Source organism: Leucopleurus acutus, assembly GCF_964270905.1.
Source record: "Leucopleurus acutus genome assembly, chromosome: 13".
Taxonomy (NCBI): domain Eukaryota; kingdom Metazoa; phylum Chordata; class Mammalia; order Artiodactyla; family Delphinidae; genus Leucopleurus; species Leucopleurus acutus.
In genome coordinates this window covers 70,856,150-70,882,184 of record NC_139155.1, presented here as the reverse complement: position 1 = coordinate 70,882,184, position 26,035 = coordinate 70,856,150, and the positions used below count along the sequence as shown (strand labels likewise).

The 26,035-nt window shown below is 49.5% G+C and overlaps 1 protein-coding gene and 1 pseudogene across 3 annotated transcripts in view; both read left to right on the top strand.

Annotated features, from left to right (window-relative positions):
• The window catches only part of MYO18B (myosin XVIIIB), a gene marked incomplete at both ends in the record, with an annotated part of 217,752 nt that overhangs the window by 155,602 nt on the left and 36,115 nt on the right, over nt 1-26,035 (top strand). For both annotated transcript variants that reach the window (XM_082853194.1, XM_082853193.1), the window contains one exon: nt 2,254-2,439. In XM_082853194.1, the coding sequence (XP_082709320.1) occupies nt 2,254-2,439 (186 nt within the window). The remainder of the gene's footprint in view (nt 1-2,253; nt 2,440-26,035) is intronic.
• On the top strand, nt 9,290-9,512 carry LOC309971037 (dolichyl-diphosphooligosaccharide--protein glycosyltransferase subunit TMEM258-like; annotated as a pseudogene). The gene has a single exon. The product of its transcript is annotated as a dolichyl-diphosphooligosaccharide--protein glycosyltransferase subunit TMEM258-like (transcript).

The following is a 26,035-nucleotide window of genomic DNA, read 5'->3' as shown; positions in this document are numbered from 1 at the left end:
TCTGGATCTGTATCACTCATCCATCTCCTGAGTTCCCTTCCTCCATCCCTCCTTCCTGTCTTCAGTCGCACTGTCCCACAGGCTCCCCATTCTCTCAGCCTAGTCACCTCCTCTGTCTCCATCTCCATCAACCATCATTGGTCCATCCATCATCCCCCTTTTCCATTTGTTCTTCTTCCTTTCTCTATTTATTCTTCTCTTCCTCTATTCTTTTTCTTCCTTCAGACCTTGACCCTTCTGTCAGTCCATGTTTTTATCCATTGATCCAGTTCTGCCCATCTCCATCCACTCACTCATCCGCGTATGCACCCGACACTTGTTTTGAGCAGAAATTTATTTTGCCCCTAGTGTGTGTTAGGCTTTGTGTTGGGTGTGTGGAAGACGGATGTATTAAATAGATTCTGCTTTCCAGAAGCATAGAGCTTTGTAGGAGATGTGGGTAAGATATGTATATAAACACCCATACTAAGGAGGAGAGGGCTGTGAGGTTTGGAGGATGGAGGTCCTTTCAGGCTGGGGAATCAGGGAGGCTTACAGGAGGAGGTGGCTTTGATGCTGGACCTTGAAGGACAGGTAAGACTTGGATGGGCTGGGGTGGAGTTCAGTGACTGTATTTGCATTTAGCTCTGTACACCAATGGCATGGGACATTTACCGAGGAGATCACCATTGCCAAAACCTTCCACATCAGCTATTCCACATGATGTTCATCACAGCCCCATGGGGCATGCAGGATAGAATGAGAAGATGGCCCCAGAGAGGTCAGGCGAGCTATTCAAGATAAAGCCAGGTAGTGTCAGTGACGGGAGGAGATTGACTCTTGACCTTCGCTCCATCCTGGTCTCAGGTTCTAATCTCCCTGCAGCCAGGGAGCGACGGTATGTCTGCGCGATGGGAGGCTGCTCTTCTCATTCCGAAACATTTACTCCCATTTCCCTGTTGGGCTTTTGGTCTCTAAGAAGGCTGCTCTGGATGAAGACCAGAGAAAAATTCTTTGCATTGGCCCTCAGTGCTTCTCGGAATTGCTCAAGGGGTCCCTCAGGGCATAATTGTCTCTGCAGATCACCATGAAACTTTGATCTCCTATATTTTAAATGACTAAATACATAATTTGAGCTATATCACATATCATTTTTTGCTTGATTCTAGCATGGTCAAGTGATAGCAGAGAAGAAAACAACTGTAGAGTAACTTTAAATGGCAGATTCTGTCTCCAAATTCGCTTTTCCCTCTGCCATCATTATTGGAATTTAGTAGAATCCCAGGTCCTTGAGATGGGGTACCTTGGGGACACAATTGGAGGACCACTCTTCTTATGACCCTCCTGTTGCCCTTTGAAACCGTTGCTAAACTCCAGTTGAAAGGGGAAAGAGGAAACAAATCATAAAGCTTTTCTTTTAGGCCATTATTCAGTCTCTGATCCGGAAAGGGTCTCAGAGTCCTTAGCAGGGACCTAAAATATTCATGTGGGCTGCGTTTTATGTCATCACTCGAGTATTTACCCATCAGAATCGATTGGTTCCAGACTTGCTGGCCAACTAATGCATTCTGCAAAACAGCCCTTGGGTTGGTTTTCTGTAGCACTGGTGATGCTCACGGCTCTTTTCTCTCTATTCATAGTTTCATTGTGTCCTTGTGGATTTCTACCCCCCCCCCACACACACACAAAGAAAAATGTCATGAAATATTAGAGCTCAGGCTTATGGGAGATTATTTGCTCAAACTTCCTCATTTTACAAATCGGGAAACCAGAATCCATGTTGGGGAAGGGATTTGGAACCGCCGGCATAGTGTCCTTTCCACCGTGCCACTCCACCACACAAACCTTGGGCTGAATGAAGGTCGCTATAAATCTTAGTTCCCAGCCCTTACCCAGCCCATCCTGTGTGCCAGGCACCAAGCTAAGCCTTCCGCGTAACTTCACATGTTCAACCCTGACAGCATCCCGGACATCATTCTGTCTCTCAGAGAGGTTAATAACCTGCCCAAGGTCACACAGCCAGGAAGAGGTAGAGGTAGGATTTGAACCCAGAACATGAATTCAGCATCTGTCACTAAGCTGCACTGCCTTTCAGAATAGCAGCTATCATTTTCTATGTTTCCTTCATTCTTGTACCAGAAATCAGGATTATTACCCTGATTACTTTATAAAAACGCACAGAGACTCAGTAAAAGATTTCTTTCTGGAGCATCCTGTGTCGGGCCCCAGGCTTCTAACTCCAGGGTGGGCGTGTGCTCTCTGCCCGGGCTGCAGGTCCTGGTGGTCCGGCTTCGGGACAGCCTGATGAAGATGGGTGAGGAGCTCTCACAGGCAGCCACAGCCGAGTCCCAGCAGAGGGAGAACAGCCAGTATTACCAGCGGCGCCTGGAGGAGCTGAAGGCGGACATGGAAGAGCTGGTGCAGCGGGAGGCCGAGGCCAGCCGGCGGTGCATGGAGCTGGTGAGTGTGGTCCTGTGATGGAGGGTTCAGGAGGGGAGCCCTCCTTCCTTCTGAATGGGAGCCTCAGGGCCTGGTCCCTGGGGCCTTTGGGGGTAGACCGGAAGCAGGGAAGAAACCAGAAGGGGATGGGCTGTGAGCCGACACTGCCGTGGGCTGCAAACGGCCAGGGGCAGGTCCAAAGTGAGCCAGTCGCATTCACTCCTGCAGGATGACTTCCAGCTACGTTTGTGTCTCAGACTCCGGACTTTCTCTTCCTGCCTCACACATTCTCCTCCAGAGGCAGGGCGGCCTCGTGCAAAGAGGAGAGAACCAATGTTTATTAAATGTCTCCCTTGCATGGAATCTTAGCACCCATAATGCCGTGTAAGCGTCGTAATAACCCTGTGAAGTCAGTATTATTATCCCATTTTACAGATGAGGAAACTGAGGCTTGACAGAGCTGAGATAATTAGTCAAGGTCATACCTTGTAAATGTCAGAGGTCTTTCTGGGCTGTTAACAGCAACCACAAAGATAAAAGATAAAAAAGATCATGCTAAACCCACCATTTATTAAGCACTGGCTATGTGCCAGGTTCTGGGTTAAACCTTTCTTGTTTAAATCTTCCTGTCAATACTGTGAAGTAGATGGGAAAACTGAGGCACGGGGACACACGTGCCAGATTGAGGCCCAGAGTGGTACATTCACCTGCCTGAGGCCACGTGCAAGTAAGACTTGGAACCTAGGTCTGTCCAACTCTGTAGTCTCTACTTTTATTCACTAAGCCATGCCTGTCCCCTGGTGTGGCCCAAGGTGCATTTTAAAATTTGTTTCCTTCCCAATGGGAAGGTTTCTCCAGTGTTCACTGTATTTTTCTGAGAACAGTTTCCTGCGGGGATCACAGAGCGTCTGAGAGTGCCCACTCCTCCTTTTCCCCGCGAGCCCAGATATCCCCGAGCCTCTAGGTTTCCGCTTCTGTAGCCTGGGGGGCATCTGGCACCCCCTTTGCCCTCCACCATAGAGCCTTCTCTGAGACAACCCAGAACGTGCTGCCGTTCGGCCCAGAGGGCTTTAAGTCACCGTCGTCATCTCCTCCCTGCCCTGTCCACTCTGGTTTTGTGACAGGTCTCACCACCTTGTCCTCCTGCAGCAAGTATGTTTCCCGGGCCACTGCCTCCCGCGGCCAGTGTCATCCCCATAGCTCTGCCCCTGACAAGCCAGCAGCCCGGCTGTCATGTCGGGATGAGGTGAGGCTCCGCACAGAGACCCAGGTTCCCAGACAGATCCAAGCTCCGTGACTGGCAGCGCCTCCACCCGCCTTGGCCCTGGGAGAGGGAAGGGCTCTTTCTTCCAACTGCCGGGCTAACTTCCTCATTAACCGGCCCTGCTGCTCTTGCAGCTGTGTCCCCTCCTGCCATCTCTGGCTGCAGCGAGAGAACATCCCCAGCACTCCTCCTCCGATGTCTTCTTCAACTGGCCGGACACCAGGCTTTCCCATCACATCAGATAGTGGTTTTCCTCCTGTCCCCTCTGCTCTTTTCCTCTCTCTCCCTCTCCCTCCTCTCCTCTCCCCTCCTCCCCTTTCTTCTCACTTTCCTCTCCCTACCCCCATTCCCAGGGACATGTTCGGATCTTTAAAGGCCCTAAAATCTGGAAAAGATTATAACGCAAACCCCATATATGGGTCAGAACTGCAAAGCACCAAGCTTATGTGTATGCTAAAATGGGACTTGCATCTTTCTCTCTTTTCTCGTTGTAAGATTCTGGGTAAGCTTACCGAGGCTGAACTATTCTTTTTATTTTGGTGTGTTTGGGGTTGGGCGGTGTATCAGGTTTCCAGGGCTGCCTTAGAAATTTCCCCCAAAGTGGGTGGTTTAAAACAAAGTGGGTGGTTTAAAACAAGAGAAATTTACTCTCTCACAGTTGCGAAGGCCAAAAGTCGGAAATCAGAGTATTGGCAGGTCTGTGCTCCCTCTGATGGGTCCAGGCTAGAATTCTGTGCTCTTCCAATTCTGGTGGTTCCGGGTGTTCCTTGGCTTGTGGCCGGGTCACTCCAGTCTCTGCCACTGTCTTCACATGGTTCCTCATCCTGTGCGTGTATGTCTCAGATACCCATCTGCCTTTTCTTCTAAGGCCACCTGTAATTGGATTTAGGGCCCACTCCAAATCCAAGTTGATTTCATCTCAGGCGCTTACTTTAATTTCATTCGTAAACACCCTTTTTCTGGATAAGGCCATATTGACAGGTTCTGGGAGGACGTAACTTTTGGGGGCCACCCTTCGGCCCACTCCGGAGGGAGGGCGTGTTCTTCCACAGCCGGTTGTTTCTGCAGTGATTCCGTGCATGGGCAGGGCTCACGGGGACAGTGGTAGGCTGGCCGACCTGTCCTAATAGGGGATGTCCCGAGCTCACCAACCGACCTGCCCTCAAGTAGGCCCCTTGCCTTTGAGCCCTGGGATATTTCCTCTGGGGGAGGAGAGGATATCATATTTTCTTACTTTCTCATTTATCCATTTATTCATTCAACACCAACTCTGGGCCTGGCACGGGGATGGGCATTGGAGGGGAGGGGCGGGGAATCATAACGTCCCTGATTTTTACACACTCACAGTGTGGACAGAATGCTGCTCAGTGGGAGAGTTCAGTGAACACTGTCATTTTCAGAGGAACACTGTTGGTGAGGCCCCTCCCGTTGCGTGGCATTCTGGCACTTTTCCAGGCATCCCAGGAGGTGACATCTCACCTCTCAGGTTCATGTCTGTGCCACCAATTTCCCTTCCTCCACCCTACCCCTGTAAGGGAAGGGGGGAGCTTCTCTGTGCCCTGTGTTCTCGATAAACTTCACCTGCAAGGCAGTCAGTCAGGGTTCTGGTTCTTTCGTTCATGCGATTGGTTTTATCTCTAGGTTTTACTCTGGGTCAAACCCAGTGCTGGATGTTGGGGACCAACAGGGAACAAGACACACCCTCACCCTTGAGGAGCGCGTGCTGAAGGGAGAGATATTGCCAAGGCCGTTGCTTGTGTATTTTATATGTTTCTCTGCAGTGGTCGCTCAGAGATTTCACAGGCAAAACAAAAGGTCTGTGTGCTGGGATTTGGAGGGTTCCTAGAAGACCAGTTGGCATCATGCTCCCGGTCATCACCACAAATCACTCCTTTGAGTAAACCATTGCCCGTTTCATCTTCTATTTTTAAAGCTCACATCTCTCTGGGAGGGATAGTGAATTTCTGAACTCCCTGGGCCAAGCATACCTTCCTGCCTTCATTCATTCCTTGGACAAACATTGACTGAGTCGCTCTGGGCTTAGGCTCTTTGCAGATGTCATCTTCTTTCACGCTTACGTTGCCCCAGCAGGTATGGACGCAAGGGGTGCCTGGCCCAGGGCTGCAGAGTCAGGAGTGGCGGAGCTGGGATCGGCTTCCCTGCGTGTCCAGTGCTAAAGCTTTCACTGGGACACCACGTTGCCCTCCCAACCCAACCCTGCCGAAAAATGGCTCTGCTGTGGAGACCCCAAAAAGGATTCCACACTCTGGGCCCTGGTGAGAAGCGGGAAGGATATCGATGGATCTCCCCTCAGTGTTCCTTTCCGCCTGTCCCACCCTGTCCCATCTGTCACTGTTGGTGTTGGTTTAAAGGGCCGCGGGTTGTTCCGTGTGAGTGATTTATACCGCGGGCTGGCGAACCGGCATGTCCAGATCAGGATCAGTTACCCGCCGATGGAACTTCTCTTTCCAGAAAACAGAAAAATGAGGTTTGGCCATTAATTTTCGTAAATGCACTGTTCCTGGCGACTCCAGGAACCATTATGGAGAAAAGAATATTCTGGCTCTAAGTCATTCAAGTCCCTTTTCCACTGGGGTGGCAAGACAGCTTATCCGTGGGTTTACATCCTGTTGTTTTTCAATAGTTAACAGAGCTCGGGGAAACCACCTCAGCCCCAGGTCAGGGTGACCAAGGGCGGGCAAGGACAGTTGGGAGAGTTAGAGTTGAGGGTGACAGGAAGGCCTGCCCTCTGCCGGCTTTCAGCCAGATGCACTGGCTTTGGCGGCTGCACCTGTCGGGTTGCCCTTCAGCACCTTGGCCTGACTCTCTGCAGTCTTAACTTTCCCCTGAAAACCTTAGATGGTGCCTCTGCTCACTCTTAGCTCAGCACCCAGTGACCCAAGCTAGAAATCACGGTGGCCCATCTGTCTCTGAGTCATACAGATGAATGGCCACACCTGCTGATTTTATCCTACTGAGGTATTTTTCAAATCCATCCTTTCCAGTCCCAGCCCCGCGTCCTCTGTCTCTGTTTTAATCTGTAGCCCCTCTGGTCTGGGCCTGTACAGTTACCTTGTATCTTGGCTCCCCACCGTTCCTCCACTCTGGCTCCTTCCTGCCAAAGTCATTCTAGAAGGGACACATCTTACTGTGTTGCTCTTCTGCTAAGAAATCTTCCATGGCTCTGCACTGCCTCCAGAGCAAAGCCTCAACTTCTTCGCAGAAATCTAGCCTCTGTAGCCTCCTCTGCCTTTGTTTGTCTGCCTCTCGTCACCTCGCGTGATCTACTCAAGCACAAAGGTGTCAGGCCCCAGCGCCAGGTCATTTCTGGGCTCGTCACCTTTGTTCTCCTGCATCCCTCTGCCCGCCTGCTCAGCCTGGAACAGGTCAGCGCTCACCTCCAGGAAGCCCTCCCTGTTACCCCCACCTGTCACTAAGTTACGTACCTCCTCTGTGTTCCCACATCGCCTTGTGCTCACCCCGTTCATACGAGTTATTGTCATTGCTTGTGTTCTTATCTTCCTAGACAGGGAGCACCTGAGAGAGGGGTGTGGGTTTTATTTGACTTTTGGTGTCCAGTTTAGGGTTAGGCACAGGTAGATTCTCAGAAATTGCTGAATGAATAGTTTCCACAGCATTTTGAAGTTTTACCTTCTGAGAGAACAGCTCAAAAATAATCTTAAAAATTGGAACTTTCAGATCAACACACTTTACTTTGCGTCCTACCATGTACCCGTCCCTGTGTCTGATGTTATGGGAGATGCAGACGTGAATGGACCAGGGACTGTGCGTCTGGAGACCTCAAGTTCCAGAGGAGGAGATGCATGTGTCTCTAAATACTTCTGGTACAGGATGGGATGTGCGAGCAAAGGAGGAGGTGGTTTGGTAGAACCGGGAGACATGGAGAAGATTGCATGGAGGGTGCAGCGTTGGCCAGCAGCTTTGCGCAAGCAGCCATCTGATCGTGGTCGTCTCAGCCTCGTCATCGTCTCTGACCTGCATTCAGCAAACGTCTAGGGCACACCTGCCGTGTGGTGGGCCATGTCCAGATCCCCAGAAAGGCAGAGATAAACCCACATATCGGGATGTAAACACAGACTCTTCACCTCCGCCTTTCTTACTTCTCTTCCTTCTTTCTCCTTGCAGCTCCCCCACTGGCCGCCAGCTACAAAACCCCTCCTTCCCCCCACTGCCACCTGCTCTCTCCCGCTGCTTCTCTTGCTGGACAAGTTCTCACTTGACTGGGTGTGGACATGTGGTTTCTTTCTCTCTTTCTCTCTCATTTCCTCACACAGTCGTTCTGGCTCCTCTTGGGAAGAAGGAGGGCGTGTATTAGCTTCTCAGAGCTGCTGTAACAGATTGCCGAAAGCTGGTTGTCTTAAAACAATAAAGATGTGTTGTCTCACAGTTCTGGGCGCCAGAAGTCTGAAGTCAGGGTGTCAGCGGGGCCACTCCCTCGGAAGGCTCTAAGGGAGACTCCTTCCTCCTTCTGCCAGCTTCTGGGGACTCCGGGCGTTCCTTGGCTACGGCCACATAACTTTAATCTCTGCCTCCGTCTTCACATGGGCTTCTTCTCTGCCCTGTCTCTGTGTCCTCTCTTCTCATAAGGACACCAGGCCTTGGATTTAAAGCTCCCCTAATCCAGTATTACCTCATCTTAACTAACTACATCTGCAAAGACCCTATTTCCAAAAAGGTCACATTCTGAGGTTCCAAGTGGATATGATTTTGGGGAGGACACCTCAGCTCACTGCAGGCTGGTGGAAAGAGCATTGGACTTGAAGTATGAGACCTCGGGCGGCTGAGTTAACACTGCAGAACCTCAGTTTCCCCATCGGTGAATTGGGAGCAAAATACAACCGATCTCATTGGGAGGCCGTGAGGAGTAAATGAGATGGTGTAGGTGAAAGTGCCCGATGATAGCACACAGTAGGCACTTAATAGATGCTCCCTTGTTTTCTTTCCCCTTTCTTTTCACTCCCCCCATGACTCTTTCTTGGTCCACTCAGACTTCGTCACAAGTCTGCCAGCTCTGCGGCTGTATCCCATCCCACATGCACGATGGCTGCGGCAGAGTTGATGAGAGCTAGTGCTTTATCCGCTGACTGTGTGCTGGGCATTGGGTTAAGGACTTTACATGAGATCTCTCCTTTAAGCCTCTCTGTCTGAGGTAACTATCCCTGTTTCACCAATAAAGAAATTGAGATCAGAGAACTGAAGCAACTTCTCCAAAGTCACAGTCCCAGTTAAGGGGCTGAGTTAGAATCTGGACCAAGATCTCACCAGCTCAAGCCCCTTCTCTCCCTCAGAAGATTTAGACACGTGGTATTTCCTCATTCAAGTACCTTTTTAAAAAATGAGTCATAAAAATTAATGCTGCCTTTGATGCTGTAATCTAGGGCTTCTCAGTCTCGGCATTGTTGACCTCTGGGCTGAATGACTGTCTGACGTGGGGCTGTCCTGTGCCGTGTTGAATGTTTAGCAGCACCTCTGGCCTCTACGCACCAGATGCAGTAGCTCCCCACCCAGGTCTTCACAATCCAAACTATCTCCCCCGGTGGCGGAGTGGTGGATTACCCTGGGCCCGGCGGAACGGAGCTTGGGGACATGAGCAGATACAGCAGCCAGTGAACCCGGCTGTCTGTCCGCATCTGACCGTGGTGCTGTTGGCCATTGGCCTGTTCTTCACCGCCTGGCCCTTCCCTTAGGAGGTCACCTCCACCACGCCCACTCGGGGTATCTACAAAGAGCTCCTCATCGCTTTAGTGGCCTCCCTCTTCATGGGCTTTGGAGTCTCTTCCTGCTGCCCTGGGTCGGCATCTGCGTATGAGCTCCCAAGGCTTCCAACCAAGCGGCTTCACTGAATCCCTGCTTTTATAAATTGATTTTTTTTTTTTTTTTACTATGCCGGAAGTGTCCCATCGGCTGCTCACAATAAAGGCAGATGTGTGACCAAAAAAAAAAAAACCTTCAGACCTTGCCAGATATACCCTGGGGAGCAAAGTCACCCTATTAATAATCACTGCTCTGATCTCATCCTCACAGTAACCCTTAAGGTAAACGCCTTTGATACTCCCCATTTTACGGATGGTCAAACTGAGACTCAGGGCAGAGGGGTGATGTGATGTGCCCCAGGTCACAGAAAAACAGGAGTGGGGGTCACATCAAAAGAGAAAAATTCAAGGGTGGGCGGAAGAGGCAGCCTAACACCCTCCACACGAAGGAAAAAGACAGTAGCCGTTCCAGCAAAAGCCAGTCCTAACCTTTCCTAGACCCAGAGGTGACTTCGCAGCAGAGTCTAATTCTCAGTGGAACGGAAGGCCTCGCTGCAGGCTGTGTGCTTTTAATAATGTTTAAATAAAACATGGGAGCATGGGTGAGACCTGCGCACCAAGCCTGGCTTGTCAGCAGCCCGAGCAGTCATAAATAGTTAATAGACAACCACTCGTGGCTCTGCTTCTTTTAAACCTAGCATCAATTATATATGGTTCATGAATTATTTATTTGGTGTTACTCTGGGGTATATTTTCCACTTTCGGGGGGAAAAATGAAAACAATGTGAGGCCTAAAAGAGACGAGGGGATGTCTCCCTTCTGTGTTGGTGAACTTTCCTGTGAGGAGAAAGCCTCCCATGGATGCAATGGAGAGGCTCACTTTGAACTGGGATCTGGGAAGACTCTGCTCGATCGCCAGGAGAAGAGCTTGGGGCGGCGGTGTTCTGGCAGAGGGTTAACAGCCGGCTCTCCAGCCGAGCTGGAATCCCAGTTGGTCTGTAGCGTTTTCCAGTCTCTGTGGTGTAAATCTTCCCCCCGGGGCTGGTTTCCAGCTAACGATGTTAGGAAGCCACGCCCAGCAGTACTGTTACATGGCATCTCCACTGGACAGACGTGGTGGACAAAAACAACTTCAAAAGCATGGGCAGAATGTTAGTAAAATTAGGAAGCGGTGTGTTTTGAGTATGTGTTACCTTTGTCTTTAATGTGATTTATTTAATTGTAAGTTGACATTCCATTTTTAATAATACGTATTTGTGTAACAGCTGGCTCGCAAAATTCCTGAAAACGCAGCAATCAGCTCTTGCCAGTCTGTGGGAGTCTCCTTGGGGTGGGGTCGCCCTGCCCTGGTTCGGAGTAGAAGCAGCAGAAGCGTGGAGTCCGAAGGCTCTCACATCCAATCTCATCGCTCACTGACTGTCTCTTTTTAAGCCAGATTATTTCACTATGAGAACTCTGTCCTCTTGAGGAGGACGTTCTTTCACCTCATGTATGAAATGGGTGTGATCAGACCTACTTAGAGAGACTGAAGCGAGTAATCCACGCCATGCTTCTCGCTCTGCCTGTCACATAACTGTCCCTGCAGGCGTGCGGGCTGCTGCGTCTTCCCCTCTGGTTCTCTTTCTCCTGTCTTCCGAGAATCTGGCCGTAGCTGGTAAGGGCTTCAGGAAGCCCAAAGCCAGATTCTGTTTAGTTTTCATGTTTGTTTTTGCTTTTGGTTTGTTTTGTTTTTTGGCCGCCCAAAGACCCATGTTTTCAAACTCTAGGTCAGAACACAGACCCCTCCCACCACCTGCCCCCCCCGCCCGGAGGTATGTCCACCAGACCCAGAATTAAGGGTTTCATTTTAAAAAGCTCTCAGTGTTTTTCTCCCGCCAGTGTCTTTGAACTTCAGAGCATAATGATGAAGTATTTTGGCTGAGAACTGAAGTATTTAAAAAGGCATTCCATGTGGAGGGCATTTGGGGCCATGAGCAGGGTATAAATAACACCTTTTATAGCTCTCTTGACAGGGAGATAGCTCTCCTAATTACTGTCCCGTTATCTCAGTGTGATCCAAAATGGCCCAATACGTTTATAAACTCCCTGTTCACACACTGCTTCCCTCCCCACTAGTCACGGCCTCCTGTGCTCTCAGCTGGCAGGGGAGAACGTGGGCCTTTGTATCATCCCCACTTCCAGGCACTGTGGGCTCCTCTGCTTGTCTCCCCACAAAGGTTTCGATACGAAAGAAACTTGGTCCTAAAAGGGACTTAGAACCGGGTGTTGCCAGCCCCACACATATTTCTGAAATGGAATTTTTCCAAGCTCTCCTGATCCCAGGTGGTGAATGTGCTTGTCTCAATTCAAGAGGTGTTATCATCTAATGAAATGAGTTTCTTTGCGTCTGCCTCTGAGATGAGAGATCTAGATAATAAAATCTATTAACAAAAGCCTACCTAGGAATAATTGGGTCTATTACTCCTTGACTTGTGGCTTTGTTTCTGCCACAAGTGAAAGTGCCACAAATGGAAACAGATGCTCCAGTAATTAATCAGAATTGAAAGATGCTAATACCAATTACAAATAGCGGGTGGAGTCTGGAGGTGGCAAACAGAAGAGCAAATACCAGTCTTGTCCCCAGAGACTTCATCAGTTGAACTTTCGTCACCTTAGACTTGTGGAAATTAGAGTAACTTAACCTCCCAAAGTTACTTAAAAAAAAAAAAAAAGTGGGAGGAGACATTGAGCGGTGCAGGTGTACATTAAATTATTAAAATAAATCCAATTGGAATTGTTTAGATGAGATTAAGCCGCACTTAACTGCATGTCAGAGAGGCTTGGGAAGGTTAATCTTCACAACTGAAAGCACAATCATTGTCCCAGTTGGACATCTTCAGGCGGTAGTGGTCCCAGGGAGCCCCAGATCAGACTCTTAATGTTTTAAATTCATTTCCAGCTATAATTTGGTTTGAAAAGCAATTCATCTCTTTCTGGTGCCCTTTTTCTTTTTTTGTCTTTTGTGGCTGAACTTAAACAATGAGAAAGTAGATGGAGACCTCAGAACTTGAGGACAGACCAAGCAATGGTAAAGAAAATGTTTTTTGGGGGAGAATTGGCTGATTTGGAATTGCAAGCATGTAGAAATAGAAATGGATGAGTGAAGTGGTCTAAATTACAGCTCTTTTGGTTGTAAGTGACAAACCTCGAACTGGCTTAAGCAAACGGAGTTTATCAGAAAAAAAAAATTTGCTTACTTTTGCCCTCAAACATCGTTTGGCACATAGGAGGCATAAAAAATGCACGCCAAACGAAGTAGGAGCTTGACAGAAGTGGCAGAGGACTAGGAGTCAGGAGACGAGGTGCAAATCTCAGTGCCGTCACTTCCCTACTGTGTGCCTTTGGTCAAGATGCTCACCTTCTGTGTCTCTGTTATCTTATAAAATAAGGATAGTCATTGCAACTCCATCACATCATTTCAAGGCAGATTTAATGAAATGATGCATTTAAATGCTTATCACAGGGCATAAAGCAAACTCACTGTCACATCCTCATCGTTACCACTGCCTTAATTTGTTCAGGCTGCCATAACAAAACACCATAGACCGGGTGGCTTATGAACAACAGAAATTTACCACTCACGGTTCTGGAGGTTGGGAAGTCCAAGGTCAAGGCACCAGCATGGTCGCATTTTGGCGAGGGTTCTCTGCCTGGTTCATAGCTGGTACCTTCTTGCTGTGTCCTCACATAGTGGAAGGGTCTAGGACTGTCTCTGCCTTCTAATCCCATTCACGAGGGCACTATCCTCATGACCTGGTCACTTCCAGAGGCCCCACCTACTAATACCATCCCCTTGGAGGTTAGGATTTCAAAATATGAATGGAGTGGAGGGCCAACGTTCAGACCAAGCAGTCATCATCACTGTCACCTGCATCATCACCACTACCACCATTGCCATCATCATTCACCATCATCACCATCACCATCCTCATTCTCATCACTACCATCATCGTCACCACCAGCATCACCATGAGAGTGAGACCCAGAGCAGAGAGCACAGAAGAGCCCCCCTCGAGAACAGGCAAGCTCTGAGCTTTAGAGCAGAGGTATAAGCCTAGGCAGTGGTTAAATCATTTCCAGTTGGACAGTTCTGGGAATTCTGTCCCCCACGTGCTGTCCCCCCACCCCTGTGACCCATGGGTTCATAGATGCCTCCTTTTGTGCTCAGTGTCCTGGGCACCAGCTTCACTGGAATTCTGTTCTTCGCCCAGTCTTGCCTTGGCTGCATTCCAGGTAGATGACCTGGCGCCCATCCTGCTGCATGTCACCTCTGCCGCCTGCCTGCTCACATAATTAGAATCAACACATTCATTTCCCTAAGAGCAGTCTAATCTTCACCCCGAAAAGTTTTCACATGGAAGAAGAAAGGCAGAGACAAGCTACATCTGTCCTTGTTCAGGCAATTTGCAGCTGTCCGCAACTGACATCCACCCAGCTGGGCAGCCGAGCCAGGCTTCGTGTTCGCTTTTGGTGGGAGCTGATGCAATCGATGCCGTTATTAAAGTTCGGCAGTGGTTTAGATATGCAGCGTCCTGCTGGAAGGAGGCTTATAAGCAAACACCCAGGAGGAATCCTTCAGGATCCAGCCTTTATGGGCTAATTGCAGGTGGGGGAAAAAAGACGACTGATGTGACTTCTCAGCAAACAAAAGGAAAAGAACTCAGGAAATAAGGTGGTTTTCACTTCTTCTGAGAGGGTGGCCAAACCTCACGAGGTTGTACGCAGTAGCAATGAAATGTGCTATGCCAGGGATCAGCAAATGTTTTATGTAAAGGACCGGTAGTAAATACAGTTTAGACTTTGCAGGCCGTACTATGTCTGTCGCAACTACTCAACTTTGCTGTAGCACAAAAGCAGCCAGAGACCGTACCTCAACGAATGAGCATGTGTGTTCCAATAAACCTTTATTTACAAAGACAGACTGGCAGTGGGCCAGATTTGGCCCCTAGGCTGTGGTTTGCCAGCTGCTGCTCTAAGCTCCTTTGGAAGGAAAAGCGGAGTAGGGAATGCATAGCAGAACTAGATTTAAATCATGGCTCTAGCCCTTCCAGACTGTGTGTACAGGGCAAGTCACCTGCTTTCTTTGAGTCTCAGTTTCCTCATCTGTAAAATGGGCTCTAAGGTAACCTGGATATTAGAGGAGTGTCTTGCACATATTAAATGTCAATAAAGTGTAACTCTCCCTAGTACCCACCTCCTCACCCCTGCTAAAAATCACGAGGGAGTAAACCTGATGAAAGACGGCTGCCTGAAGCCTTCCTGTTGGCACCTTCTATGGGGACAGGATTGGTGATGCCAGTATTTCTGTAGCTCATTTGAAGGTCTAGCAGCTCTGAGTTTCCCAAGGATGGTCCTTCTGTTGTCTGTTTCTACCAGGGCCCTCCCACGCCAGGATGCTGCCCCTGGCTCAGCCCACCCATCTCCATCACAAGGACACAAATCAAGTTCCTGTGTACACACGTCTCTTGTTAGAATGAGTAGCTAATGAGGGTAGTTTAACGTGAGGCCAACATTGAAGACTGTGTCTGCAGGTCAAGGACACTGTGTTTCAAAGCTAATATTATCTCTGTGTTTTAACTGGTGCGATTTTTAGACAAGGTCTTCAGGATAGTTCTGACGTTTGCGTGATGATGCTAATAGTTAAGACCCACTTGACCGGGGTGGGGTGGGGGGAGATTGCTCTTTGTAGGAGAAGGGTAAACACAGCCCTGCTTTGTGACTCTGTGGGTTTACATATTTATTGTTTCTGTTATGGACGTCAGCTGGAGGTTGATTTTAAGTTGGGTTATGTATAGTTTATATTTACTTATTACTGTTGTCATTGTTGTGGCTGTTATGATTATTATTTCTATAACAGCCTACCATTTGTGCCAGGCCTAAACGTGGTTTGTACATTCTGCCATTTACTTCTCCCAAAGTCCCCGTGACCTACCTCCAAATCAAAATGTCATTCTCAGACCAGCAGCCTTGGCTGTAGGACCTCAGGCCCCACCCCACACCTTTGAGTCATGATCTGCATTTTTGTGTGTGTGTGTGTGCGGTACGCCGGCCTCTCACCGTTGTGGCCTCTCCCGTTGCGGAGCACAGCCTCCGGATACGCAGGCTCAGCGGCCATGGCTCACGGGCCCAGCCGCTCCGCGGCATGTGGGATCTTCCCGGACCGGGGCACGAACCTGTGTTCCCTGCATCAGCAGGCGGACTCTCAACCACTGCGCCACCAGGGAAGCCCCATGATCTGCATTTTAACAAGACCCTCAGGTGACCCACACAGACAGGAAGAGCCCTGATGTAGGCGCTTCACCCTGACTCTGTTTCAGGTGAGGAGCAGGAGGCCGAGAAGGGAGACACAGGGCTCCTCCCATCCAGACCCTAATCACATGGTCTGCTTATGGTCGCTGCCTTTGTATCAGTGATTTGGTGGTTTTGCTTCTGTGTCTTTTTCCCCCAGTGACACCGTCTACTTCCTTTCTTCTTCTTCTTCCTTTCTTCTGATTCTTTAAGAAGAATCACTTTCTTCTTAACCCTTCCAGGGCGGGGCCCAAAAGTAACCACACACCCAGGAAGGGTTCAGCTATCTACTGCGGTGAGACATTTGCATATGCAAAAAAACTGAGACCCTGCTATTTTTTGGTTTTGTTTTTTGGCTGCGTTGGGTCTTCCTTGTTGCCTGCGGGCTTTCCCTAGCTGTGGCGAGTGAGGTTACTCTTTGTTGCGGTGCGCGGGCTTCTAACTGCGGTGGCTTCTCTTGTTGTGGAGCACGAGCTCTAGCCACACAGGCTTCAGTAATTGTGGTGCGTGGGCTTCAGTAGTTGTGGCACACGGGCTCAGTAGTTGTGGCTCACAGGCTCTAGAGTGCAGGCTCAGTAGTTGTGGCGCACGGGCGTAGTTGCTCCGAGGCACATGGGATCTTCCCAGACCAGTGCTCGAACCCGTGTCCTCTGCATTGGCAGGAGGATTCTTAACCACTGCGCCACCAGAGGAGTCTGAACCTCAGGATTTTAGAACAGGGCCCAGGTAGTAAATACTTTCAGCTTTGTGGACCACAGAGTCCCTCTGTCTCAACCTCTGAACTCTGAAAGCAGCTGTAGACAAGACAAACGAGTGTAGTTGTGTTCCAATAAAACTTTATTTACAAAAACAGGCACAGGCCAGATATGATCCCAGGAGCCAGAGTTTGCGCCTTGTTTGGAACATAAAAGTTGACAGGGTTTCCTCAGGTGCTGGGATTTGCGTTGTAAACTCACAGACCTACTTTAGAGGTTCCTGGGGCCCCACTCGGACATGGGGCTGTTTTGACGATGGTTTTGCCTAGTTCAGACCATGTCTCTCCCAGGACAGCATCTGGCCTCCAGGGAGGGAATGAGGGGAGGAAAGAGCTTCGAGGGACTGTGGCTGACATGCTCCCTGGCGCTGGGAGAAAGCCAGAGAGCCTGTCTCTGAACGGAGGGAAACCAGTGAGAAGCCGTTGGAACCAGGCCTGCCTTCCCCAGAGCCAAGCCTCTGGATGAGAATCAGGAGATGACCCTGAGCGGCTGCGAGGGCAGGACAGACAGACCCGGGAGAGCCCTGGGTCCAGCTGCGGGGCGGATGTGATGAGGCTGTCCCTCCCCGAGGCACGTGCCACCAGGCCGTAACCTTGAGATGTGCCGGGGAGAGAGCGCGCAGCGCTTGGCGGTTGCTTTTCCTTCCTGCTGGGTCCGTAAAGGACTAAATGGACCACGAGCAGCCACGTGGCTGTTGTAATTCTAGACTCCATCAAAGGGAGGATCAAAAAAGTGCGCCGCGGGAGCTTCCTTCAGCATCTCTGAGTCTTCCTGCTGGGAGCCCGGGAGCTGACATGTACTGCCTGTCCGTGCTGAGGCCCACCTCGTGCCCCATCTCATTAAATGGGCACTTCCAATCCTTGGAGCGAGGTGGTATTTTTATCTCTGTTTTACACATTTTAAAGAGGCTTACATAGAGGTGAAGTGACTTGCCCAAGGCTGGATAGCTAAGAAAGATTGGCACCGGGATATGGAATCAGTCTCATGACACTAAAACCTATGCTCTTAATCGCAGTGACGGTGTTTCTCAAGCATCAGTGCATACAGATCACCCGGGGATGTTCGAAGGCAGAAGCTGAGTCCGCAGGGCTGGGACAGGGCCGGAGAGCCCGCGTTTGTGACCGGCGTCCTGGCGCTGCTGGCACACGGACCTCCCTGGGAGTGGCTGGCCCTACATGATGCCCTCTCCTTATTCCAGAGCCTCTGAAGTCACGGGAAGGGGAGGTTTATGTTTTGTAAGATGAGGTCACACAGCAGGAAGTGGCTCGTTCAGGATTCAGATTCATATCGGTGTGATCCAGAGTCTGTGTCTTCTAAATTAATGTCTCCCACCTACCATTATGCCTTTAGCTTGGCTCCTACCTGGGGTCGATTTTGCCACTCAAGTAATCATATCTTACAATATCTGGAGACATTTTTGGTTCGCACAACTTCGGGGCGGGGTGGTGCTGATACCTAGTGAGTTAGAGGCCGGGGTTGCTGCTAAGCATCTGAAACACCCAGGACCACTCCCTTCCCCCCACCAGCAAAGACTCATGCGGCCCCAATGGCAGTAATGCTGAAGTTGAGAAACCCTGCCTTTTAGCTCAACCTTCTTCAGTCCAGAAAATCAAAATCCATCCAGAACCCCTCTCCAGAGGCCACATAGTGCCCATGAATTAGAGGAGTTAGCATTTGAAACCGTCCCACAAAAGCGGCATGAATAAGTGAGAATCGTAACTAGCAAAAATGTCCATTTCCCAATGGGTGGGTGGAGATTTCCCCAAGTCTGAAACGCGGCCAGGGTGTTCATGTCTCTGTAACATCCTCTTGCCTCTACAGATGGAAGCCAATCAAGTCTAGAGGTCACGGTCTTCATCTCTGGTCGTTATCACGCCTGGCCACCCGCTGCTTATCAGCGTCTTTTGCTGTTTGTGTCGCACGCGCCGTTTTCTCTGACAGTAGCTCCTTCACCTGTTTCTCAGCGAGACGGCATTGTCTCTGGTCCAAGCACAAGGAAAGCCAGGATGGCCTTGATCGCCAATACCAATCTCTCTCCGGTCCTTGTTCTCCCTGATCAGTTCTTGCGGGGAACGTATCTAATAATACAAGACCGTTAAGGGGGGTTGATTTACCTGGGAGGGATTGCTTTCCCCGCTCACCCGAGTTCATCCGTGATGGTACTTTGGTTTGTTGAGAACGCCGGCCAGGGCTTTAGTTGTGATGAGGCCATCAGATGTGTCTGAAAAAAGAAGGAGATGTGAAGAGGGAAGAAGCAGTGTGATAAGTAATGTCTCACGTGCGCTCAGCTCGTCAGTTTACAAAGCACCTGAATGTGACTCGAGCCTCAGTATTCTGTGTTGAAGATCGGGAGGGAACTGATATTGATGGAGTTGAGGGGACAGACTCGAGGGTGTGCGCGTTGGTGCCTGGGGAGCCAGTGCGGATGTGGGGCTCGTTGCCAGGTCTTGAGTCTGGTGTGGGTCTCCACCCCACCCCTGTGCTGACTCGCGCTGGCTGTGCCTACCTGGCATAGCTGCTGGGATGTGGTCACTTTGGTCACTGCTGGCTTGGGTGACTTTATTCAGGGGCCGTTTTCCGACTCCTGTATCTGTGGGCAGTGTCTGCAGTCTCTTGCCACGTCTCTCCTGGGACGCTCTGGACACATACGGATGCTGGCAGGGATGAGACCTAACCTGCCCTGGGGGGTCGGCACATTGGCAGTCAGGATTTTATCTGATGTGGGGGCATGTTTGCGTGACCTGGGACCTGGCAGTGGTGGAGTGGGACAAAATGTGAACGTGTTCTGGTGGAGAGGGGACCAGAAGGATGTGGGGGACCATGTTTGGGGCATTAAAATGGTGTGGCCAGTGGGGTGTGAGACTGAGGTCACCAGATGCCTAAATGAGGCGTGTGGGAGGGCCAGGAGAAATTGAATGGGGGAGAAGAGAACCCCCCAAACTTGCTGTGTTTCACAGGGTGTCACCCAGTAGTTCTGAGAGCAGGAAAGAGCGCTGATGTTTATCGAGCATAAAACTTGCTGTGTTTTATCCGACATTTCAAGCACCTTCCACCCGTGAATCCTCAGCTAGTCCCACAGCACAGTGATGCTGTCAGTACTCCCACTTTACAGGTGAGGAGACTGAGGGTCAGGGAGGTGGGTGACAGGCTTGCTCACAGTCATGCCGCAAGTGGTGGAGCTGGGTTGCAAGCCCATGTCTGTGTGAGTTGAAGACCTGTGGTGGTCAGACCCGCTGCCTACGGCCCCCACCGTGAATGTAGAGCTGGGAGAATTGAAAGCTGAGTATTTATGGGGTGACTTCTAAGTTCTAGCTACTGCATTAGGCATTTGGGATATTAGGCTGAGTATAGCCCTACTCATAAGGAGCTCAGTATAGCAGGAAATTAGAAATTGGAAATTAATTACAATCTGACGGAGGTGTATGCATAACTCAGTGACTTGTCCCCAAACACAGAGATGAAAGTGGCTGATTCTACCCAGGGGAGCCAGAGAGGCCATCCCAGAAGAAGTGGCTGTGGAATGGGTCTTGAGGGATGAATAGGAGTTCACTTGTCAGAGTAGAGAAGAGCACTCCAGGTGGAGGAATGGTAGGTCCAAAGGCACAGAGGCATGAAAGGACATGGCATGTTTGAGCACTGTGGGAATTACTGATGTGTGGGTGCACTGTTGGCCATGGAAGGAGAGGAACCTTGGAAGGTGAGTTGGAAGAAAGACTGTGAAAGCCTTGATAGGCTCAACTGCACAGTCTGGACTTGGGGAGGTGAAGAGGCACTGAAGTCTCTTAAGCAGGAGAGGACTCAATTGGATTAAAAAGATTCTCCCTTGCATGCTGTATGGAAGGTGGATTGGAGAAGGGGCTGGATTGAAGAGGAGGACCAAGACGATGAGAACCCTCAGGAGCTGGTGATGAAGACTAAATTTACAGGGGATGGAGAGCTGGGGAAAGAGGCAAGAGATAAGCCCACTGTGTTGATATGAGATACTGTACTTGAGGATCAGAGAAGGGACCAGGGGTACATAGGAATAAGTTGTTCTCTCACTTTAACTTCTTCGGATGCAAAACCTGAGGCCCCTTGAGAAGTTTCAGAGTCCGGTTCAAAAGTTCAGTAATTCAAAGTTCAAAGTTTCAATAGTGTCTCTATTTCTGCAGTCATGTGGGATCGTGGGCTGGGAAGATCTATGAGCTTCATTTCCATTTAAATTGAAATAAGACATGTCAAAGGTGGCTTGATAATTACTGCCTGGAGCAACGGCCCTCTGATGAGGGAAGTGTGGTGTCGGTGTACATGGTACAGAGAGTTTCCGCATTTGAGGCTTAATTACGTTGATATAATTATTTGTCAGGAAAATCAGGTGGCACAGATATGTCATATTTGCACTGGAGCAGAAAAAAATGAAATGCCTTTTTTCCTTTTTGTAGGAAGCAGTTGGGTGGGCAGCTCTGGGAAGTGGGGAGTGGGGTGTTTGGATTCACGCCAGGTCAGGATGTCTTTCTGCAGCTGGAGGTTTTGTGAGGGCCCTGCGGGTGCCAACCTTGAGAGAGTTGCACTCCGGTGACAGTTCTTTGTCCCTTTCTGAAGATGCTGCAGCAGTAGTCACAGGTTGGGGCGGTTCTAGGGCTGGGAGGGCTACAAGCTCTGAGTAGTTAGAGCTGTAAGGAACCTTAGAGAGGTTTTTTTAAAGTTTTATTTGCAAACCCTCAGCCACATTCCCCTTCTGTGTTTGAGGGTCTCATGCCCTTCCAAGGAGGCTGTGCCTTCTGCCACTCGCCACCCATCAGGAGAAATTCTTGGGACCACAAGAATCAAGTTCAGAGCCCCCTTCTCATAACTGTAGCCCCAGCCCGTGGCACTGTTAGGACTTGAGTAGCTGGAGCCAGGGTTTAGGCAAAAATGGCTCATCCGAAGTGTGAGAACAGAGAAAGGAGAGAGGCACACACTTGCTGACAGAGAGATGAGCTGGGTAGGAAAGACTCCAGTTCTGCTTCTGCCACCCAGTGGCCCCAGCAACCTTGGCCAGGTGGCTTCCTGCCCTGAGCCTCACTTTGGGCCCCTGGTATATGGTATGTGTGTCCACAGATGTTTACGTGATGCGTGGACGTGCATAGCAAATATATCTGAGACTTTCTGCAGGCCGGCTCTTTATCATCTAGAACAGCCCAAGTTACCTAAAATATTAACTTTCCAGAAAGCGATAAAGGCCCTCAGGTAGTAGCTGGGGGCATTTAAAAACAATCAGCTTGAAAAAATGAGAAGGGAAATGAAAGCTAGCAAGCAGGCGCCTGGAGCCCCACGCGTTCTTCTGCCTGGAGATACCGGAGAGTCCTGGCAGGGCAGGGGCGCCACGGTCCCCTGCTTGTCCGCCTGGCTAACTCCATTCTACCTTTCCTATAAAACTCTTTTGCCCCAGTGCATGTCCAATAGATGTGTCTATACACACATGAAGAAGTGAACACAGGATGGAGACACACCAACATAGTCATCAAGAGGGGCTGTCCCCGAGGTAACAGACTGAAGGGCAATTTTTAATGTTTTTTTCCTTTGGCAACTCTATTTTCTAAATTCTGTGTAATGAACCCTATTAGAACCAGAAAAGAAAGGTAATGATGTATAAAAGAAAAATAAAAGATCACACGATGTTATATTAGTTTGCTCGGGCTGCTGTAACCAAGCACCACAAACCGGGTAGCTCGGTAAAACAGCAACGCATTGTCTCACATCCTGGAGACTAGAAATCTGAAATCAAGATGTCGTCCGCAGGGCCTCGCTCCCCTGAAGGCGCTAGAGAAGAAACTGCCCCATGCCTCTCTCCTGGTGGTTTGCCGGCAGTCTCTGATGTTCTTTAGATTATAGGTGCAACTCGTGCATCTTTCGTCTCCACGCGGCGCTCTCCCTCTATGGCTTCGCATCATCTTCCCTCTGTGCATGACTGTCGTCATTTCCAAATTTCCCTCTTCTCATAAGAGCACCGGTCATGTTGGATTAGGTCCCTCTCTCATGACCTTGTTTTAACTTGATTGCCTCTGTAAAGACCCTGACTCCAAATACAGTTGCATTCTGAACTGCCGGGGATTAGGATTTCAACATATCTTTGGGGGGGACATTGTACAACCTATAAACAGATGTGCTCCAAGAAACAAGAAGCAGCTCAGGGTTCCTACAGGGTTTTCCTTTGTGGGTGAGGGAGTCACTGGAGCTGGGGCCTGTGGGTGAAGAAGTGTCAGTGTTACTGTGGGGGCCAGCCTCCAAGATGGTTCTCAGCGGTCCCCATCTCTGCCTTCACACCCCTCTGTAGCCTCCTCCGTACTGTATCGGAGTTGGTCTGTGTGACCAATAGATGGTCAGGAGCAGTGGTATGTCATTTGGAGGCTAGGTTATAAAAGGTCTTTGGCGTTTGCCTTGCTCTCCCTTGGATCACTTGCTCCGGTAAAGCCAGCCACCATGTCATGAGGACACTCAAGCAGCTCAGTGGCGGCCCTCGTGGCAGGGAACTAAGGCCTCCAGCCGATAGCCATGTCGGTGAGCTTTCTAAAAAGGACTCTCCAGCTTCAGGGCGGCCTTTAGACAACCATAGCCCTGGCTAACATCTTCACTGTGACATCGTGACAAATCCTGTGCAGGTTTCCCATTGCTGTTGCAGCAAATTACCACAAACATAGTAACTTTAAAATAACACAGTTTATGCTCTGATAGTTATGAAGGTCGGAAGTCCAAAATGAGTCTTAAGGGGTTAAAATCAAGGTGAAAGGCTGGCTGGCTCCTTCTGGAGGCCCCGGGGGTGATCCATTCCTTGCATCTTCCAGCTTCTAGAGGCAGCCAGCATTTCTTGGCTTCTGGCTGCATCACTCCTATCCATGATTCCATCATCACAGCACTGTTTTCTTCCCCACTGACCCTCTCACCTCCCTTTTATAAGGACCCTTACGATTACATTTAGGGGCCACCCAGCTTATCCACATACTCCAGGATAAACACTCATCTTAAGATTTTTAATTTAGTCACATCTGCAAAATTCCTTTTGCCATCTAAGTGAACATATTCACATGTTCCGGGGATTAGGACGTGGACATCTTTGGGGGCCTTATTCATCCTACCATAGACCATGAGCCAGAACCACACAGCTAAGCCGCCTCTGAATTCCTGACCCACAGAAAACCATGAGCGAGAAGGCCATTTGATATTTCAAAGTGACTAGCTGTTGAGGCAATTCGTTACGTAGCAATAAATAACTAATCCAGACTGGGGGTTGTAATCCAGCATTTGGTTGTAACACTTGACAGTCGTTAATTCTGGATTTATTGTAATGTTTTCCTTGAAATATACAACTAGAAGAGTGTGCAAATCTTAGAAGTGTCCAGTTGGATGAATTTTTACAGACTGAAAACACCCTCATCTGTTTTTAATAATGAAGCCTGGCTATAGCCCAGATGCCTCTGTGCTCTGTACCAGGAATTCTCCTGTTTGCTCTCAGATTCGCTCCCACCGTTTCTCTGCTGTGCCCTAAACAGTTTTAAGAGCTTACCTTCTGGTAAGTGAATGGCAGTGAGGGACAGTTGAAAGACAGGAGGAGTAGAAGAACCAGTGTATTTCTCCCTCTCTCGCACTGCCTTGGGGTCGGGGGTGGGGGGCGTCCCTGACTGCAGCCCAGCCTCTGTAATTCCGGATCCCATTTGGGACCCTCCTCCCTGACTGCAGCTCCCACTGGGCAGCCCTGCTGTTGCCCGTTGGATGGCCCAACTTTTTGGCGTTTCCTTCCAGCCCTAGGTTGGCAGTGCCTTCCTGTAGTTGTTAATCTCTTCTGGCTTCTCATCTTTTCCATCACCTGAAAAACCAATTCCCTATATTAAATTCCTTTGGCTGAATGATCTAGAGTGATTTCTATTTTCCTGACTGATACAGGCTCCTTGGAGGTATTGCATTAAATCCTTCTGGCTTCAACAGAAAAGTATCAGGTTCATAGAATTCATTTTCTGAGAAACGAGGCTATCCTCACTATACAGTCCCTGCAGGTTTCATGTTTTCGGAGTCTTTACTTTGAAAGAAGGAAATGGGAACCTTTGTTATGTATCAAGTGCGTGCCACAGTATTAGGTATACCAGATATACGCAGTTTTACATTATTTCACTTGTTCCTTGCAATACCGTTTGTTGCAGAATAACACTGTCATTTTAACAGATGAGGAACTGAAAGTAAGGAAGGGTTCGTAATTCTTCAAAATTCACATAGTGCCTCAGGGTTCATCTCATCCTAAAGCCAGAGCTTTTCCTGCTGTTCCCATGTTGTTGGTAGTTTGCATCTCCCCCTCCCCACCAGCCAGGGTCCCTCCCTACCAGCCAGGGTCCCTCCCTAAGTGTGGTTGGGCTTCAGCTTCCCTCCGTTTCATAGAGCACTCATCAATATTCAAGGAGAAATACCAGAAATACCAGCCCCCCCACACCTGCAACCAACTTATATAAGTGTCTTCTCTGCGGATTCAGGAGGCATTTCCAGGAGGATTGAGATCATTTGAAGTGTGGCAGAGTTGGGAGTTCCAGTTGATGCTGGTGGATGGAGCACAGGGCAGTACTGCGGTGAAGCACTTAGCTTGGTGGTTCAGAGAAAGGACTCAGGCCCCACATTGCCTGGGTCTGTGCAGTGATCGATTAGGCATGCCTGCCACAGGCAAAGAAAAGGACAGGAGGAGTCATGAGGTGTTTCCTGACCCTTTGGAAACAGGCAGGCCTGAGCTTGAACCTACGTGTCACTGTCTAGCTGGGTGACTTTGGGATCTTTGATGAGTCTCTCTGTGTCTATCACCACATCATTAAAATAAAACACTTTGCAGGATGATTATGAAGAAAGGACATTGTCTAGTGACAACTACCTTCTCCTTAGTCCCCTTACAGCTGGAGGTTGGGCTCTTTTTCAGTCTTAAATAAGAGAATCTGATGTACCACTTGGCGTTTTCTAAGGGGTGCCCCAACTCTTTCCCAAAATGGGACTGAACGCTTCCTGCTCATGCTCACTCCATGCCAATATGGCCTCGGAGCTCTTGCCAGGACACAAGGCACGGGGCCTTTACTTTCCCCCATAGCCTCCTTTCTCCCAGGCAAGTGACCCTTGGACAATTTGAATGAAACAATGGCAGTTCCTCATAACCTTGCTTTCTGGGAAGACTCCCCCCAGCTCTGGAGACACAGTCATCCTTGGATGAAGCAGGAGCAAATAGAGGCAAAGGGGAAAATAGCTGTGGGCTGGGGTCAGGAGACCTGGGTCCACTCTAGCCTGTCATGTCTTGGGTGCATGTCCCTGGGCAAGTGACTTAACCTTCCTGAGGCTCAGCCTGCTCATCTGTAGAATGGGGACGATGAGGCTGCCATGCGAGGCACTGAGCAGGTGGACCAGGGGATTGGTGATTGCAGTGCAGAGAGAAATGAAGTCCTGTATTTTTAATTTTCTGATAATAAAAGTAAATCATATTCTTTGCAGAATATCGGGAGAAGTATAAGGGGGGGAAT